We start from the raw sequence: 18111 nt of genomic DNA on the forward strand, positions 1-18111 counted from the left end.
ATACTTTCCATTACGCATTTATATATTCAATAACTAGAGTACAGCTAATTAATGCCTTACACGTCAATGGTGGTCCCTTCCTAGGATGGTTTTTCTGGATTCTGGTCAAAATATTGCTGCCATGATTTTGTTGTTGTTAGGGAAGACTCATAACAGACTTTGTAGTACTCTCCATAAATATGGAAAATGTAAAGCGGATAGTTGCAGAAGTGAAGATGGAATCTTCCTTAAACGAAAACATGATTCAACAATCTTCAAGGCCCAAAAAGGGTGGCTTTAGAACCATGCCCTTCATCATAGGTAAGCATATCCCACTCTCACTTGTATACAAGTAAGTAATTTACGATACCTTTAACTTTTGACTTCATTAATTTCCTTTGTTTCTTTTTGTTCAACAGTGAATGAATCATTTGAGAAGGTTGCTGGTTATGGATTGATGCCAAATATGATATTCTACTTGATGAATGGTTATCATATAGCAACTGCAAATGGAGCTACCATGCTGGCCATGTGGTCTGCTACATCCAATGCTTTGGCTATTGTGGGTGCTTTTCTTTCCGATTCTTATATTGGCCGATTTTGGGCAATTCTTCTGGGTTCCTTCTCCAGTCTTCTTGTAAGTTTATAATTAAAATCCTTTCCTTTGATCAACATGACTAATTTAACTAAATATATATCTTCGGGACAAAGCATTGGCTAAAACTGATGAATTTTAATTTCTTTCAAGTAATTAAAGAGATTGCATTAATCCCGGCAACACAACTTGGGATGACTGATTGATTGCAGAAGAATACCTACCGTATAATCTTTGATCGTTGAATTCTTTATTTTTTATTATTTTGTATTCTTTGTTTTCAATCTGTTTTAAAGGCTTTTTTATGTATGGAGTTTGTTTCAAACGTACCTCGAAAGACTTTTTCTTTCGTGAAAAGTCTTCCATGTGTCCCGGCAATTTCATGTCGAGACAATAAGATAGTCCAGCAGAAACGTCCACATTTTCTTGTCCAAATTATTGACTGCCCCAATTGGCTTATATCAATACTAAACTGCATTCAGAAATGGCAGCTATACTTAGCATTCGACCTTAAACATTGACAACAGTGAATTTGTCATGGAAACATGCCTCGCTAATAAATTACTAAGCATGAAGTTAAATAGTCATTAGTATCAGGATATTAGTTGCTAATTGGTGTCATCAACTGAAAAAGAAAAAACAGTGACTATTCCGTGTGTGTACTTTTTTAAAGCTAATGTATTCATACCGTGTCACAGGGCACTACTCTTCTATGGTTAACAGCCATGATCCCACAGTTAAAGCCTCCTCTCTGCACCCAGTTTAGCAGCAACTGTGAATCAGCAACACCGGCCCAACTCTTCGTCTTACTAACCTCTTTTGGGCTCATATCAATTGGTGCTGGTTGCATCAGACCATGTTCGATGGCCTTTGGTGCTGATCAATTGGACAAGAAAGGCAATCCCAATAATGAGAGGATAATACAGAGTTTCTTCAACTGGTACTATGCATCAATAGGTGTTTCCACATTTCTAGCGTTGACATTAATAATCTATATTCAAGATCAACTGGGTTGGAAAGTGGGTTTTGGTGTTCCTGCACTTTTAATGGTGTTTTCAACTCTCATGTTCTTGATGGGTTCTAATCTTTACGTTAAAGTGAAGGTCGAGAAGAGCTTGTTTACTGGCTTTATTCAAGTGATTGTGGCTGCTCTTAGAAAAAGAAACCTTAATATACCAGACAACAATCTGGAGTACTATCAGCGCCTAGATACAAATATCTACATTACTCCAACTGACAAACTAAGGTACCAAATACTTTCATTACTTAAATCATAAGTATCAATGTCTAACTCGGTTAAAATCCTTTATGTTCACTCACCTAAAAAAATATGAGAGAAGAAACATCTTCTTAGCTTGCTTTACTGCACATATAGGTTTCTTAACAAAGCTTGCATCATTGAAAATTCCGAGGACTTAAAACCGGATGGAACAGCTTCAAATCCATGGAAACTCAGCAGCATAGACCAAGTAGAATCACTTAAAGCACTACTAAGAATTATCCCTATGTGGTCCACTGGCATCATTGTTCTAGTTAGTTTGAACCAAAATTCATTTACTGCACTCCAAGCCAAGACTATGGATCGCCACGTCACTTCACACTTCCAAATTCCAGCTGGATCATTCACAGTGTTTGCCATTGTCACACTAACAATATGGGTTGTCAGTTATGACCGTGTAATAGTTCCAATTCTAGGAAGATTTACAGGAAATCCAGGCGGGTTCAGTCCTAAAATTCGGATGGGAAGTGGGTTGATACTTTCTGCAGTGGCTATGGCAGTATCAGCAATTGTGGAGAGCATTAGGAGGAAAACTGCCATAGATGAAGGGTTGGTTGATAAGCCTAACATTGTGATGGACATGTCTGCTATGTGGCTAATACCACAATTTTGCTTGCTTGGGTTGGCTGAGGCTCTGAATGCAATTGGGCAGATAGAGTTTTATTACTCACAGCTTCCTAAGAGCATGTCTAGCATTGCCATAGCTCTCTACACACTTGGAATGGCTGTTGCCGATATGTTTAGTGGTGTTTTAGTGAAAATTGTTGATGAGATTACAAGGCAAGATGGGAAAGAGAGTTGGCTGTCAAATAACCTGAACAAGGGTCACTTGAATTATTTCTATTGGCTTATTACCATACTCTCTGTGGTCAATTTTGGTTCTTTTCTGGTGTGTTGTTGGGCTTATGGACCTTCCAGGGACGGGAAGAAAGTGCCCTCGAAAATAAGACTAGAAAGAAAAGAAGATACATCGCCACTAATTTGATATGCATATTTGCATTTTTGTTTCGAAAATTGTATTTAAGATACTTGAGATGGGATTGCAATTTGTGATATGAATTTTTTTTTTGTTTTTTGTTAATATGTGAACTTGTGAAGCCGTCAAAACTGTGTCGTATTGGGCTTTAGTAATGCGGTGCCGTTTCAAGCTGTCTCTCTTTAGTCTTGGCCCTTGATCTCTATCAAATCCAACGGCTGGAATCTTCTCTGGTTGTCAACGTATAAAAACAGCAGATCAACCAATTTGCACAGTGAAATCCTTTTGTAATTTCGCAATCTCTGCTAAGGTTCTTATTCTCTAACTGTTCTCTTGTGTAAATTGGATTGTAAATCCACCCAAAAGTTGTGTTTCTTTTGAGGGTAGAGAATCGGGGATAGGCTTCTCTATAGGATTGTAGATTTACGGTAACAGGAGTAGAAAGATTGAGGTTCTTGAGAGTGAGTGATTGAGCAAATGATTGAGTGTGTGCTTGAGGATTGTACTCTGTGATTTTGTGATAACAATAGTGCAGCGAGCCACTATATTATGGAGCTCAACATGGACTTAGTTTGTTTAATCTTGAACAAGTGAACCACGTCAAAGATCGGGTGTTGTTTTTTCCTGTTTTTGATCTTTGTATGGTTGGTTAGAATCTTGATTTTTGTTAAGTAGACTCGGATTTACAACATTTTTAATTCTCGATTTAGGATGTATCTGTTTTTTAAGGGAGATGTCATGTTATAGCAACTGAATATTTATGGTTTTTAATGCAATTCAATTTATTAACTCGTGGGGCATCTTTCACTTAAAGTGGACGTTTCCAATTCGTGCATGTGAACTCTAAATATGGACTACGGGTGTCAAATTTGGAAAAGAATGTAGCCTACTTGAGTATGTAATTATGTATCTCAGCAGTTCTTCCATTTGTAGGCCAAAGACTTACATTATCAATCGTGGCACTCACAGATTTAAAGTAAATTATCCCACCACTTACAAAAACAAAAACTTTTACTTTGATAGTTGGTGTTGGTGCCAGCAGAAATGAAGGATTTGGTAATGGTGGCCCTTTGAATGATATTTATAGCAGACGGTAACCACCACCTGAACAGCTGCTTAGTCCACAAACGGTATGCATGTGTTATTATTTTTAATAATAGACCTTAAGACTGATTCGATATATGATCAGGTTTTTCAATCTCTTTTCTCCGCTAAATGTCCCATCATAAGCTGAGCTCTGTGAAGACGATATGTCATTTGATTAACATTTAGAAAATATATCTTTAAAAATTAATTCCAAGAAAAATGCAATTTTAATTATCTAATTCAAAGCTAAACATATTCTTCTGTTGTTTGATTCACAGGATTTTATTGATGATGCAACGCATTTTAGCTGTTGATATTATAGGTGAATCATAAGATTAAACAAGCTGTTTATGGGATCACCCGACATAATAAGAATGATATAATATATATATATATATATATACACACACACACACACATTATTTTCTGAATATTATTTGAACACTTAAAGTGTCTTTTAGTGAAAACAGCAGTAATTAGCAAACAGGAAGGATGGCTGTTTCTGGTTACTCCAAAAACATACAACATAATGTGAAGACCAAGTCCATGTGAGCTTTGCTTTATGATCTCAAAATTTACCTTATACAAAATATATTCTAACAAGGTGGACATCTTTCTTGTTTACTACGCCATAATTTTTGTTTTGGCCTGATAATTAAAGGCCAAAACCGTCAACAATCCAAGAAGAAGACCATTCAAAAAGGCCGCCCTCATAAGGTTATCCCAACTGATAGAGGCTGAGGACAAAAAGGTGAACAATGATGGACACTAACAATCTGTTACTATATATATTCTTATTCTAAAGGAGACTCTTTCTCATTATATACTCTTCTGCATAAATCTTAATTTGTCTATGCAGAAAACATGGAGATTTCTTATGAGAAGGAAGAGAACAAGAAAATCTCCCGTCAAGAGGGTAAAAGCAGAAAGGGTGGATTTAGGACAATGCCCTTTATCATAGGTGAGCTCTGGTCAATGATATATATATATATGTTTTAATAATAAGTTAATTAGGCAAAATAATGATTGATTTAAATTTATTTGTGTTGAAATATTGCAGCAAATGAGACGTTTGAGAAGGTAGCAAGCGTGGGGCTTCAAGCCAATATGATATTGTACTTGACAAAGGAATATCACATGTCAAGTGCAGCCGGAACCAATGTATTATTCTTGTGGTCAGCCATATCAAATTTTATGCCTACTATTGGGGCTTTCCTTTCTGATTCTTACTTAGGTCGCTTTCGGGTCATTGCATTGGGAACTTTCATCAGCCTTCTTGTAAGACTTTGATTAATCTGAAATAATATTAAGTTATATACTTGAATTATAAACGATATATAATATTTATTTTCATTGCAGGGATTGACTGTCCTCTGGATAACAGCTATTGTTCCTCAGGCCACACCACCTTCTTGCAACCCGACAGTAGAAGCTTGTATATCTGCAAAACCAGCCCAGCTGGCGCTTCTCTATTCTTCATTTGCTCTCATGGCCATCGGAGCCGGTGGCATTCGGCCGTGCTCCTTAGCCTTTGGTGCTGACCAATTACAAAATCCTAATAATCCCAACAATGAGAGGCTATTGCAGAGCTTTTTCAATTGGTATTATGCTTCAGTCGGAATCTCAATCATGATTTCAGTGACAGTCATAGTTTATATTCAAGATAAGGCTGGCTGGATTGTAGGTTTTGGAGTTCCTGTTGGACTCATGTTCTTGTCTGCTGTACTCTTCTTAATGGGTTCTTCATTATATGTCAAAATGAAGGCAAACAAGAGCTTGTTTACCGGCTTTGCCCAAGTTATATCTGCAGCCTGGAAGAACAGAAATCTAGCTTTGCCACCAAGGGATTCTGATGGATGGTACCACTACCAGAAAGGTTCAAAGTTTACCGTACCAACAGAAAAATTAAGGTATATAATCACATATCACATCAAATTGAAAGAGTTAATATAAGCTTTGTTATTACCTCCAATCTGTAGGTATTTGAAATCTGCACAAGTCTTTTTCTTCTTTTGTCTTCGAATTGTCAAGGGTATCTATAGTGCATATCGAAATAAACGACCATAGTTGACTTTATATCAAACAAAGAAAGAATATATATCAACCAGCGGCTATTAATTTATATAAGGTTGATATTGATTTAGTAATATTTATTTGGCTCTACTCAGGTTTTTAAACAAGGCTTGCATAATCAGAAACCCAGAGAAAGATATGGAGTACTCTGATAAAACGTCATGGAATGTTTGCACAGTGAGACAAGTAGAAGAGCTGAAAGCACTGATTAAAGTTTTGCCGATCTGGTCCACGGGCATCATAATTGGAGTGACCATCAGCCAGCACTCATTCCCAGTACTCCAAGCTGTCACCATGGACAGGCGCATTTTCACTGAAAAAATAAAATATCCGGCAGGTTCATTCGGTTTGTTCGCAATCCTCACATTGACAATATGGGTTGCCGTCTACGATCGAATCGTAGTCCCTCTTCTAGCAAAGTTCACAAAAAGAAGAAAAGGACTTAGCAATAAAGAGAGAATTGGAATCGGTCTGGCAATCTCATGTCTAGCCATGGCAACCTCAGCACTGGTGGAGAGGAAGCGACGTGACACAGCAATCAGAGAAGGATTGGCGCATAAACATGGTATTGTGAGTACGTCAGCATTTTGGCTAGTGCCACAATATTGCCTCATAGGCTTAGCAGAAGCTTTCAACGCAATTGGGCAAATAGAATTCTATTATTCTCAGTTTCCAAAGAGCATGTCGAGCATCGGAGTGGCTCTTATGGCGCTTGGAATTGCAGTGGGAAATGTAGTTGGGGCTCTGATTATATCAATCTTGGATAATGTGACAAAAAGAGGAGGGAAAGTGAGCTGGGTAGCCACTAATCTCAACATGGCTCACTACGATTATTACTACTGGATTCTTTGTTTCTTGAGTGTGATCAATTTGTTTTACTATTTAGTATGTAGTTGGGCATATGGGTCATGTGAGGATATTAAGGATTGGGACGAGGATGAAGTAAAGATAACAGAAGAATTATCGATACTTGATCTTAAGGGATCCCCTCTTGTTTATCCTGGATCTCCTCTCGTTTTCTATTCTGCTTCCGGTATTTGATTTGTATTTTGAACCCAACTACTTGTTTATGCATTGCTACTGACAATCCTTTCTTATGAAATCTTGTACCATATTTGTACACCATAATTAATTTCAGACTGAAGAGTTCATATATCTCATATTAAACAAAAATAAAAGAACTATATGATATTATGTTTTTTCTTTAAAAAATAATATAAAACCACGAAAAAATGGTATTAAAACATACAAGAATAACAATGAACATAAGTTGGCAATGAACAGAATCCATGAAAAACTCAACTAAATTAATTAGTTTATGGTCAGAAGAGGGAGCCTCCCTAAAATGATGAACCCATTTGTTTTCTAAGTAAATTTAATTTTAATACGTTTTAAATGATTCCTACGGATTTGTTTTGAATTACAAAATCAGAGTAAGGCCGGTCCTTTTAATTAGCTTTATTCTAGAACCCTACCTACAGCCCAACCACCCTTCATCAAAACTCAACCACATAGCCAATGCCATTATAATACCTGTTACAATACATTCGCTATGATTTAAAAATACCCAATCTCATCGATGTGATTTTTTTCGTATCCATTACGTCCCAATATTCACCCGGATCTCAAAATTTTCTCCAATTCACCTAATAGACTTAACTCACCTCCTCTGCATCCTATAAATATCCTCAACTCTCTCAACGCTCTCATCACTCCATTTCCTACCCTACGATCTCAACTAGCTTCTTTTTTACTACCCCTCATCAGAAATGGCTCCGATTGCTGTTGGTGATACCTTACCGGACGGTACTCTGGCCTACTTCGACGAGCAAGATCAGTTGCAACAAGTGTCTGTACACTCTCTCGCTGCCGGTAAAAAGGTGATCCTTTTTGGTGTTCCCGGTGCTTTCACCCCAACTTGCAGGTAAAACTTTTGTCTATTAAGGAGCCCGATTGTTGGCCGATGGAGGTCTTTGTAGTAATACTTTTTTTGTTTGTTTGTTTTGTAGCTTGAAGCATGTTCCTGGCTATATTGAAAAAGCAGATGAGTTGAAATCCAAGGGCGTTGACGAAATTCTCTGCCTAAGTGGTACATTTTTTACTTGCGTTTTTTAATTCTTACTTTGCTCTAGTTTAACATGGGCTGCATCAATGTTTTCTTTCATCGCATTTATTATCAATAACTTGTCTATATTCTTGACTAATGTATATGAATTCTCTGCGTAAGTGGTATATTTTTTACTTGCGTTTTTTAATTCTTACTTTGCTCTAGTTTAACATGGGCTGCATCAATGTTTTCTTTCATCGTATTTATTATTAATAACTTGTCTATATTCTTGACTAATGTCTATGAGATTTACGATATTGAGGCCCTTGTGTGGAAATATAGCCTGAATAATTGAAATTATAGGTCATCCTCTGAATCACTATGTCCGTGCTACTAAACGCATCATAAGATTAATTTTGCTTTCTAATGAAGTTTAAAACAAATTTTGGGCTTCATTTGTGTTGATTTTTTCTTTGGTTGGATGCATAGTTTGCATTCGTCAAGTCAGCACTGATTTTTGCGCGTATATCTTCATCAAGCTGAAAAACATATAGGAGCCATCAATAGGGGCTGAAAGTGTGCACGGGATCAATTCCAAAATTATCGGAACTTCTGTTTTGATAATCTATTATTGTTGTTTGAAGTAACCGATTTCAACTTAAGATAGATTAACAAACTATCAATGAAACCTTTCAAATAACTTAGACCATTAAGGTTCCATTTGGTACCTCTATTTCAAGGAGATGTATTGGTTGTGACTGTCAGTCACAAGGCATTGCTAAAAGTGTTATATGCATTTATGTATTAAAGACTCTTAAAAAAAAAAAAAAAAGGTGAAACAACTGAAAATGATTGATTAAATAGCTTATTACTTTCTTCTTTTTAACTGTTTCAAAAAGTTCTACTAAACATCACCCAAGCCAAGGTTGATGTAAACTGTATGCATTGATTTTTGCAAGTATATCTTCATCAAGCTCTAATTTTTTTCACATTTGCAGTTAATGACCCATTTGTGATGAAGGCATGGGCCAAAACATATCCTGAGAACAAGGCCGTTAAGTTCCTTGCTGACGGATCAGGAAAGTACACCCACGCTTTGGGCCTTGAGCTTGACCTTAGCGAGAAAGGACTTGGAACTCGCTCCAGGAGGTTTGCTCTCTTGGTTGATGACTTGAAGGTGAAGGCTGCAAATGTGGAATCTGGTGGAGAATTTACTGTCTCCAGTGCTGATGATATAATCAAGGCTCTTTAAACATCGAATTCCTTCTCGCCTGTGAGTCCAATACTTAGTAGCTTTTGTGATGTGTACAAGTTACTATACACCAGTAGCCTTTGAAGATTTTGTGTGTCTGGAAAATCTTTTGCTTGAAACTGGGTGTCATGGTAATTGAAATAATGGATGTGTTTCTTTCTATTTACTTTCTTGGTGTTGAATGATGAGAAATATTGCTGGTGTTATACTTGTATCTTGCGTGCATTTTATAAAAAATCAAATATCATTTCAGAACATTATATTTATGCAGTATGCCTAAGGGCATTAACGCTGCTGCTCCATTGGCCAATGATGCTTGTAGTTCTAAATGTAGCTATGAATTATCATAATTAAGTTGTTTGATGAATCCTCCTTGATCATAGCTTGCCTAGATTAATTTGTAAAAATGCATCTAATGAGCAAACAGGGAGCCTGCAGTTTGGATCACTGTGGAATTATGCAGTCCTGCAAGTTGGTTGGCTGTGTGTATTTCAATAGTTTTCTTTTTTAAGATAGATCAACCATTGTCCAACATATAAAAATATTTAAAATGAAATGCCTACTGCTTTTAGTTATTTGTGGTAACATTGGGAACAATTAGTGCTCTTACGCAGTGATGACTTGTGATTGATTCATTTACGTTTAGTTTAAAGGTAGAATTTGTACAGGTTGATTATATTTATAGATGTTTAGCAATGCAATAGTATCTCTTATCTCTTTGCATTTCGTAGATAAATGTATGATTTGAGTTCGGACATAAAAATAGTTCTGAAATTCTCTGAACAGCATTGGACTGAAAAGAATATTCTGAGAAAATTTTAGAAAATCTATGATTACTACTAAAAGACTTTTAGCTCTTACCCTCTGGCTTCTGAAACGAATTTCCAGCATCAAGAACTGATACGCACTGTTTCCATGTAGGCCAGTATTCAGCTTATTAGTTACTATCATTGAAGTATGATACTGTATATAAAAAAGTTTCTTTAAACTATTGATGGTACCAACTGCCAGTAGACTTTATATTTGGGACATTTGTTATCACATAACGCGGGAGCTTGAATCAACACTTGCTTTGAACCATTTGCCGGCTACTTGATGGCTGATGCAACAACTTAATCGGTCCTATGGATAATTTTTTATCAGAAATTTCTTTGTCATCGTACTCGTATACTAAGCAATTACTTCTTTATTTAATTAAGGTAATAATCAAGTTTGGTTTAAGGACTTGGTCAAACATTGTCTCACTTTATAGTGGAGGGTCGGCTGGGAATTGCATAATTTTAATTTTTAAGTATGTTAAAAATTCATTTAATATCATGTTTTAGATGATTATTGGCCAATTTACCAAGTAAAAGAGCAAAACTGGACCTGGATGACTGGATCTGCCCAACTGTCAACATGACATTTTAAACTAAATGAAATGGGCCAGCTTCTAGTTACAGCCCCCAAACTATTGCATATAGAGATTAGGGACCGATGGATTTTTAAAAAAATAGAGATACAAATTATATTTATACATTGTTGTGCAGATTTTTCAACGACTAGATTTGTGCTATCTATCCAAACACTATATCGGGATCTAACAGTCAGGCTCACCCTAGGTGTCGCTCCCACAACAGATGACTTTACCAACAAGCTTATCAGTATTAAGCATGGGCGAGGCTGACTCAGATCCGGATTATGAGAGATTATGCGTGTAATCTACCGTTTAACAACAACTCCCAAGTCTCAACCACTGTTAGACGGTGTGTATAATAGGGAGGAACCACCTCCGTTTTGGGGATCAAATTTTTACTCAAGAACAGGAAACAACTTAGAGAGAGTTTTAGCTCACTATTATGTGTTTTCTCCTTGTAATCACCTTGTGTATAAAGCAAATATAAAAGCAATAATATAACAGTAGACATAGGCTTGGTTCATACTTGCCAAACCACTTTAGAAACCATTTTTGTTCTCCCATTATGGATTTTCTAATCCATTCTTAGCTGGTTATTCTTAACCACACACACATCCTACCTAATTTCATCATGGTCGGCCGGGTTTCTCAGGTTGTTGCGAGTTTTTTAACAACATTTTAGTGCTAGAAAGAGGGGCTTCCACCTTATCAATCATTATTCATCAGCCACATTTCACAACCATGACACTTACTAGGTCTAAAAGTGCCATTAACCCTGCCGAGGAGAATGAGCCCAACCACCAGGAAATTGATTAAAGGGCCAAGCAAACTCACCCACTGATTGTTCCACTGGTAGCTTAACAAGGGGCAGGAACATTGTCCAACCACTGCCCAAATGATGGACATACTGAAATCACTTTTCAGTGCATTCCAGGGCTTGCAACAAGAGGTGGCAAACATTAAGGAAGTTTGACAAGGAAACCAGTCTTAAAGCCAATCGGACGCTGTCGCTAGAGTATCGAGCTAGGAGCTTAAAACCACTAGCAACAACTCCAGCTCATCTCGCGACCATCAGTAAGCTATCATCAGCGGAAGAAAATTAGCAGAGTGCAAAGACGCGAGGTCCTATAATAGAGTGACTCGGGCAGATGGCCATGGAAACAACCAATGCTGAGAATGAAAGGCGGTAGGAAGTTGTTCGCCCTAAGCGAGCAAACAATCGAGCCTAGTGTGTCAGATTGAACCCATGTCGAGGACGTTCCTCCATTAGTCAAACGCCCAAAATTGATGGGCCAATTCACACCTACATCAGGAAACCTCGAATAAAACATATTATCCAAGTAATTACAACACATCATCATAAACCAACAAGCCCGGGAAAAGAGAATGAAAAGGGAAAATAACTAACCTCCGCACTTTCCTAACCTCATAGTATACAAACGATCTTAGGAACCATCTAGAAGCACAGTGCTCAAAACAGGGCCTAGCCAAGAACCCTAAGGTGAAAGAGAAGATAAATCAAGTACACCTCCAGGTTCATCAAGAAAACACGACTGTAGGAGCAGTCAACTTTTTATTTTTCGAAGAAGTGCGTCGGGCACTACTGCCACCAGGCTTCAAATAGTTGGATAGAAAAAGTGATCCCCGAGACATTTGAATGCTTTCAACGACTTGATGGAGTTGCATTATGTCTCTTACCTCACCAAGTGTTGCTGCTTTGCAGTCACTCTGATTGAAGACACGAAGAGGTGGTACAATAGGCTCCCAACATGCTCGGTCTTCTCCTGGGAACAATTTGTCACACTGTACCTCCAACGATTCCAAGCAAAGAGGTGCTTCGCGATGCCCCTGAGTTACCTCAGTAACATCAGGTAAGAGAAAGTCGAAACTCTAACCTCATATTTAACAAGGTTTTAGATCAAGCAAGGAAAAGTTGCAGATGCACCAGAGGAATCAATCTAAGCACTCCTTGTTGCCAAGGTAAGGCTGTAGGTTGAGCTATAGAAAGATTTGCAGGGGAAGGACCAAGTACTTTAAGAAATTTTCTTTAGTAGTTTTTCCACTCATCTCTGAAAGCTTTCATGTTGTGGGTATTTATTCAAGCCCTTAAACATCTACTCTAAATTTTTGATCAGAGAAAAGGGAGAAAAAAATTTGTTTTACAATGAATGGATTTGGTGGTTTCTTATATTAGTGGACTTTATCGGTCAAGGCATGGCATTATGGTTTACCATGCTACACCTTCTTTTGTTGAGACTTTTACTGCTATGTCTAAGTTCAATCTTATTGTTATGCTCTTATGTTTTTTATTTTTTTATTTTATATTTATTTTTTATAGCTTGAGAGCATTTTATTAGGGGTGTTCAAAACCGTTTAACCGGTTAACCGTTTTCTTGAACCGAATCAATTTTTTGGTTCAAGAAAATTCCCGAACTGAAACTAAACCGGTTTAGGGGAAAACCGGTTTTTCGGTTGACCAAAAAACTAGTTAACTGCTTTGAAAAAATCGATTAACCGGTTTTCCCCTTTAGGATTAAACTTTTTTTAAAAAAAAAAAAAAAAATTCATGAATTAAATTGTAAATATCAACAATACATATCCAAATAAAAATTAAACATTCATATATATCCATTTATTACAACTAACAATACATTAAAATTTGATACAAATAAAAGTCTGTAATGAAACAAAAATAAAAGTCCGTAATGAAACGTCCATAATAAAACAACAAAATAATTCCTAATGGAAAACAACAAAAGAAATTATGCAAATACAACTCCACAAGTGGAAAGCGGCAACCAACGTTAAGTCAATCGAGTAGCTCTCCCAATTTCTACCCAAATAAAAATTAAATGTTAGAAGTTGATATAAATTAAATCATTTCTTTTTTCATTGCCTACAATAACAAAACAGTTAAAGAAATAAAACCTCAATTAAATGTTGCAAAACCTTCAATCATCAAGATGAACATGAGTAGTATTTCCCATTGCCAAAGACAAAAATTCTACAAAAAATAGTTCATATGAATAATGGTTAAATTCAAAATATAGTCACTAAATCCAACAAAAACAACATAATAACTAATAATTGAAACTAAAGCAAAAAATTTACATGACTCAAGATCTGATATCTCTTCCAAGCTCTCCTCAATAAAGAATGGTTCACGTGTAGCCCAAATTCAGTCTTGTGTACAAATAAAGCCTCCACCGTCTTAGAAGTGAGAGAGCTACGAAATGGATCTAATACACGACCCCCAGTGCTAAACATTGACTCAAATGAACAGTAGAAACCGACATAGCTGATACTTCTCATGCTATCAAAGAGAGAACTGGATATCTATTTGAATTGACCTTCTACCAATTCAAGATATCAAACATCTTGTCCTTGTGACACTGCTCATATTCATCTTCTAAATATTTATCCATCTTAGATTTGGTCACCAAAACTTCCTGTCCAGCCATTGCCTCATCGTACATAAAATACATTAATTATTCAGGATCAACATTTACATCTTCAACATTAACCTGATTTGCTTGTTGAGATTGTTGTCTAGATTGCTCACTAGGAGAAGCACAAATGAGCTTGTATTGTTCAAATAAAGAGTACAAAGTTGTATGCACTTTTGTCTTCAAAAGTTCAATATTAACATCATCACAATTACTAATAACCCAATTCACATATCCTAACTTGAATCTAGGATCCAACACCACTACAATGAATAACATTAAGTTGATGTTATCAATATTTGACCAATATTTATCATGTTTTCCCTTTATTCTCCTAGTCATAGTACTCAAGCCAACACCATTACTTCTACACCATGTCGAAATTTGCATTCCAATGGCAAAGATCTCGTGCATGTATGTATTACCGGTAACAAAAAGTGAGCCCGACAACATAAAGTGGCATCATAAAAAACTTTCAAAAAAGGTAACAAGTAACGGGCATACTCCCAATCACTACATGTAGGCAAACCCCTTAACTTTTCCCCTCTAGTAAGTTCATCTCTATACTTAATGTCTTGGATTTCTAACAACTCAAATGTTTTCTGAAATTTTAAAGCTACATCCAACATTAAGTATGTAGAGTTCCACCTTGTTTCTACATCAAGAACCAAAATTTTTTTTTGTTCAATCTTTTCTTGCTCTACACACTCCTTAAACCTTTATGAACTCGCTGCAAAAGACCCCACATACCTCATTGCAGAGCGAATTCTAAAAATGGAGTCCTCTATGTCTTTCAACCCCTCTTTTACAGTGAGACTTAACATATGTGTACAACATCTCATGTGCAGAAAGTCACCATTCAAAACACTTTCCTTCCAACTTCTTAATCAATTCTGGAGATATCTTATTCCGACGTCATTAGAACTGCATTGTCCACGGTAATGGTGAAAATCTTAAAAATACCCTAATCAAGCAAACACCTCTCAATTGCGTTGCCAATCAATAAACTTTTGTGACTAGCAATTGGACAAAAGTTTAAGATCCTTTTGTGTAGTTTCCAATCATCATCAATGAAGTGAGCCATCAAACACATATAGTTAAGGTTTTGGCAAGATGTCCATGTATCCGTGGTAAGACTTACTTTCTGACTAAACTTACTAAAAAAAGCCTTCAATTTATTTCTCTCTTCAACATAAATATTAAAAAAATCTCTAGCCATAGTAATACAAGAGGGAACTTGAAATAGAGGTCCTGCATCCCTTATCATATCGCAGAACCCTTCATGCTCTACATGCCTAAAGGGCAGCTCATCAATAATGACCATTCTAGCTAAAAACCATCTAAGCCTATCTAGATTGAATTTCCAAGCTATAAGTGAAGATTGTGTGGAGGTGGCAGCAACACCGCTTGATTGGCATGTGATTGTGTCTGTTGAAAAACTAAGATCCTTTGTTTCTTATGCATCACATTCAAAGGGTACTTTTTACATCGACTAAGTGATTCCGTAGACAATTAGTACCACTTTTACTTGGACATGCAAACACATTCCAACAATAATCACACATTGTTGTCCTATCATCCATATTCTCACAAGGATTTACAGTAAATTGATCCCACATATCAGAAGTATTCTTTCAAGTATTAGAACTTACAAGTTTAGGAACTTGTGGTGGTTGTGGTCATGGATCCGTAGAAGGCTATGGGGCTACGATTGGGTTTGGAGTTGGATTCCTACTAGTCGGTGCCTCAGGACTTTCATTAGTATTAGAATGGTCAACGGCCATGGAATTGGATTTGGATATCTGCAACATCAACACGAAGAATATGTGAAAATGATTTATTAAACAACATTAAGTTGTAAAGTTAAAGAGGAATTTATATGTAATTAGCATAATTAATGATAAGTGCTTGAAAATACACTTATACTTAGTGGTTTATAGTATCATTTGTGGGAAATTAGGATTAATTTGCATGAATTAACATAATTGTTTCATAAATGCACTTTTCAGGATCATGGGTATTTTTGTTGTGTTTCAGGGAATAAAGCTTAAAAATAATATTCAGATGAGAGATGATGTTGGCGAGAGAATTTGTGATGACTGAAAACAAACAGATCAAAAATCAGAGTTGAATTGAAGAAGTTATGGAGCTTTGAAGTAAAGAGGAGATTCTAGATTATGCTCCAGTTTGAGCATGCCTCGGTACTTCAACTATAACTTGAGTTGTAGTTACCATATCAAGATGACTTTTGAACTGTTAGAAAGCTGATTTAAAGGACTAAATTTCATATGTTTACCACATTTCCAGATTCCATCGTTATCATGCTAAAAAATCACCATCTATGGAATGCTAAAGAATGATGCAAGGTTAGAAGAGGAATTGAACCATGCTAAAGCACAACAAGACCAGAACCAACCATCCCGCAACACTGTGCTACAACACACTTATTCTAGAATCAACCATGTCATAGCACAGTGCCGGGGCACAGTCACAACAGCTGGAAATTTTTCTTTCGTTTTTTACTAGGAAAATAGGGTTTAAGAGTCCTAAGCTAACTAGAATTAAGGAAAACAAAACGCTAACCCTTGTGGGATATAAATAAAAGTCTTTTAACATTATTTTAGGGGGATCATTGTAGAGTACAAAAGTACTCAATAATGTAGAGATTAAGAGAGATTGAAAGAGGCTTGGACAGAAGAATTGGGGAAGATCATCATCAACAACATTGCTCTACCTAAGATTTCCTAAGTTTTTCTTATCTCTTGTTATTATTTTGTTATTCATTAATATGATTATGTTTTTATTCTTCTCCATGAGTAACTAATTCTTTTGTGATTGAGGGTGATTTCAAAGCCCTATACATGTCTTGAAATTAATAAAATCTGCATCTATTTATCTTTTGATCCCTCTTGGTTATGTGATTATTTCTCTATGAATAGGGTTTAGATAGATTGTCTTAATTGTTTAAGTGCGCAATTAAACAGTTAAGATTAATTTATTAATGCCAATTTAGGTTGTTTAGTATGAAATCGTTTTATTAACCTAAATAACTAGTGGTAAAGTGTATGCCTACATACAGGAGGGGTAATCACTCAAAATAACTAAATCGACCATATGAGTTTAGCCTTGATTTAGTAGGTCTCTCACAACTTAATGCTTTTATTACTTTGAATCTAGAGATCGTATCCTAGGTTATTTAATAAATAGGGAATTGGGTTATAACAGTGTCTAAGCCAACGACTCAGTAAGGAGAGATGAGACTTATCAATGTTTGGTATTTTCTGAGCTTTTATTATATGTAATTCATTTCTAGTGGTGGCGAATAAACCTTCAATCTAGTTTCTCTTATTTATCTATATCGTGATGGTTTGCTTGTTTTACTTTGTTTAATTTTAGTTTGTTAGTTTTTGTTGAGTTTTGATAATTCGTGACAAACCCCGTTAGAAGTAGATAATTAATTAAATTCACAAATCCTCTGCGAGAAAGACCATTACTTGCTCTTTGCTATTACACGACTTTGTATTAGAATTTAGTGAGGTAAAATTAGGTGTTACATTTGCACGCATCAATTAATCTTTATTATGTAGCACCTTCAAATGAACATGCATTGCTAATAATCAAAAGATATAATTTAGACATTAATGTGAGTGAACTGCAATAATGATTTTTCTCTGAAAAAGCAGTGATGTAATGTTTCAAGTGAAGATAAGCTTCCTTATTTTAATTGATTAAAACTGAAGACTAAGAATCTAAGATAATAAATATATAATGGTTCTATGGTTCCTAAATGTCTTTCTTAAAAACTCAATCCCATGATATTGTATTTATCTGTCTTTCCTAAATGGCATCTTCATTTCAATGTTGATCAGCAATATGGCAGGCGCCGTAGATATAGTTGCAATGAAGATCAAGGGTTCATTAATAGGTTGGCTTATAATGGGTAGGAATTGGGGCCAAAACTGGCATTTAAATGCTGATTTAA

The 18111-nt window shown here is 36.1% G+C and overlaps 4 protein-coding genes across 5 annotated transcripts; all 4 read left to right on the top strand.

The window, feature by feature from the left end:
• The first annotated feature begins 120 nt into the window (after nt 1–120).
• On the top strand, nt 121–635 carry LOC116130600 (protein NRT1/ PTR FAMILY 1.2-like). Its single transcript, XM_031416322.1, has 2 exons — nt 121–300; nt 399–635. Exons 1-2 carry the CDS (start codon nt 180–182, stop codon nt 626–628), a joined length of 351 nt encoding a protein of 116 aa, XP_031272182.1. The 5' UTR covers nt 121–179; the 3' UTR covers nt 629–635.
• Nucleotides 636–882: 247 nt separating this feature from the next.
• LOC116130686 (protein NRT1/ PTR FAMILY 1.2-like) lies at nt 883–2916 on the top strand. Its single transcript, XM_031416410.1, has 3 exons — nt 883–900; nt 1273–1820; nt 1950–2916. The coding sequence occupies exons 1-3, from the start codon at nt 883–885 to the stop codon at nt 2836–2838; spliced, it is 1455 nt and encodes a 484-aa protein (XP_031272270.1). The 3' UTR covers nt 2839–2916.
• A 1697-nt stretch (nt 2917–4613) lies between these two features.
• LOC116130680 (protein NRT1/ PTR FAMILY 1.1-like) lies at nt 4614–7072 on the top strand. 2 transcript variants are annotated; one of them, XM_031416404.1, is made up of 5 exons: nt 4614–4666; nt 4775–4876; nt 4976–5193; nt 5275–5825; nt 6084–7072. In XM_031416404.1, the coding sequence occupies exons 2-5, from the start codon at nt 4780–4782 to the stop codon at nt 7027–7029; spliced, it is 1812 nt and encodes a 603-aa protein (XP_031272264.1). In that variant the 5' UTR covers nt 4614–4666; nt 4775–4779; the 3' UTR covers nt 7030–7072. The 2 variants fall into 2 exon arrangements, with proteins under 2 accessions (XP_031272264.1, XP_031272263.1); XM_031416403.1 differs by lacking the exon at nt 4614–4666 and having other exon boundaries at nt 4762–4876.
• Nucleotides 7073–7677: 605 nt separating this feature from the next.
• Nucleotides 7678–9544, top strand: LOC116130596 (peroxiredoxin-2). Its single transcript, XM_031416317.1, has 3 exons — nt 7678–7912; nt 7998–8077; nt 9034–9544. The coding sequence occupies exons 1-3, from the start codon at nt 7758–7760 to the stop codon at nt 9285–9287; spliced, it is 489 nt and encodes a 162-aa protein (XP_031272177.1). The 5' UTR covers nt 7678–7757; the 3' UTR covers nt 9288–9544.
• Nucleotides 9545–18111: the final 8567 nt, after the last annotated feature.

This window comes from Pistacia vera, unplaced genomic scaffold (assembly GCF_008641045.1).
Source record: "Pistacia vera cultivar Batoury unplaced genomic scaffold, PisVer_v2 Contig223, whole genome shotgun sequence".
Lineage (NCBI taxonomy): Eukaryota > Viridiplantae > Streptophyta > Magnoliopsida > Sapindales > Anacardiaceae > Pistacia > Pistacia vera.

What these genes read in the sequence shown, in the direction of transcription:
- LOC116130600 (XM_031416322.1), top strand. Translation starts at nt 180, where the DNA reads ATGGAAAATGTAAAGCGGATAGTTGCAGAAGTGAAGATGGAATCTTCC. An exon ending in AACCATGCCCTTCATCATAG is followed by an intron (nt 301 to 398) that starts GTAAGCATATCC and finishes TTTGTTCAACAG; the next exon opens with TGAATGAATCATTTGAGAAG.
- LOC116130686 (XM_031416410.1), top strand. An exon ending in ACTCCAACTGACAAACTAAG is followed by an intron (nt 1,821 to 1,949) that starts GTACCAAATACT and finishes CTGCACATATAG; the next exon opens with GTTTCTTAACAAAGCTTGCA.
- LOC116130680 (XM_031416404.1), top strand. Translation starts at nt 4,780, where the DNA reads ATGGAGATTTCTTATGAGAAGGAAGAGAACAAGAAAATCTCCCGTCAA. An exon ending in GACAATGCCCTTTATCATAG is followed by an intron (nt 4,877 to 4,975) that starts GTGAGCTCTGGT and finishes GAAATATTGCAG; the next exon opens with CAAATGAGACGTTTGAGAAG. An exon ending in GAACTTTCATCAGCCTTCTT is followed by an intron (nt 5,194 to 5,274) that starts GTAAGACTTTGA and finishes TTTTCATTGCAG; the next exon opens with GGATTGACTGTCCTCTGGAT.
- LOC116130596 (XM_031416317.1), top strand. Translation starts at nt 7,758, where the DNA reads ATGGCTCCGATTGCTGTTGGTGATACCTTACCGGACGGTACTCTGGCC. An exon ending in GCTTTCACCCCAACTTGCAG is followed by an intron (nt 7,913 to 7,997) that starts GTAAAACTTTTG and finishes TTTGTTTTGTAG; the next exon opens with CTTGAAGCATGTTCCTGGCT. An exon ending in CGAAATTCTCTGCCTAAGTG is followed by an intron (nt 8,078 to 9,033) that starts GTACATTTTTTA and finishes TCACATTTGCAG; the next exon opens with TTAATGACCCATTTGTGATG.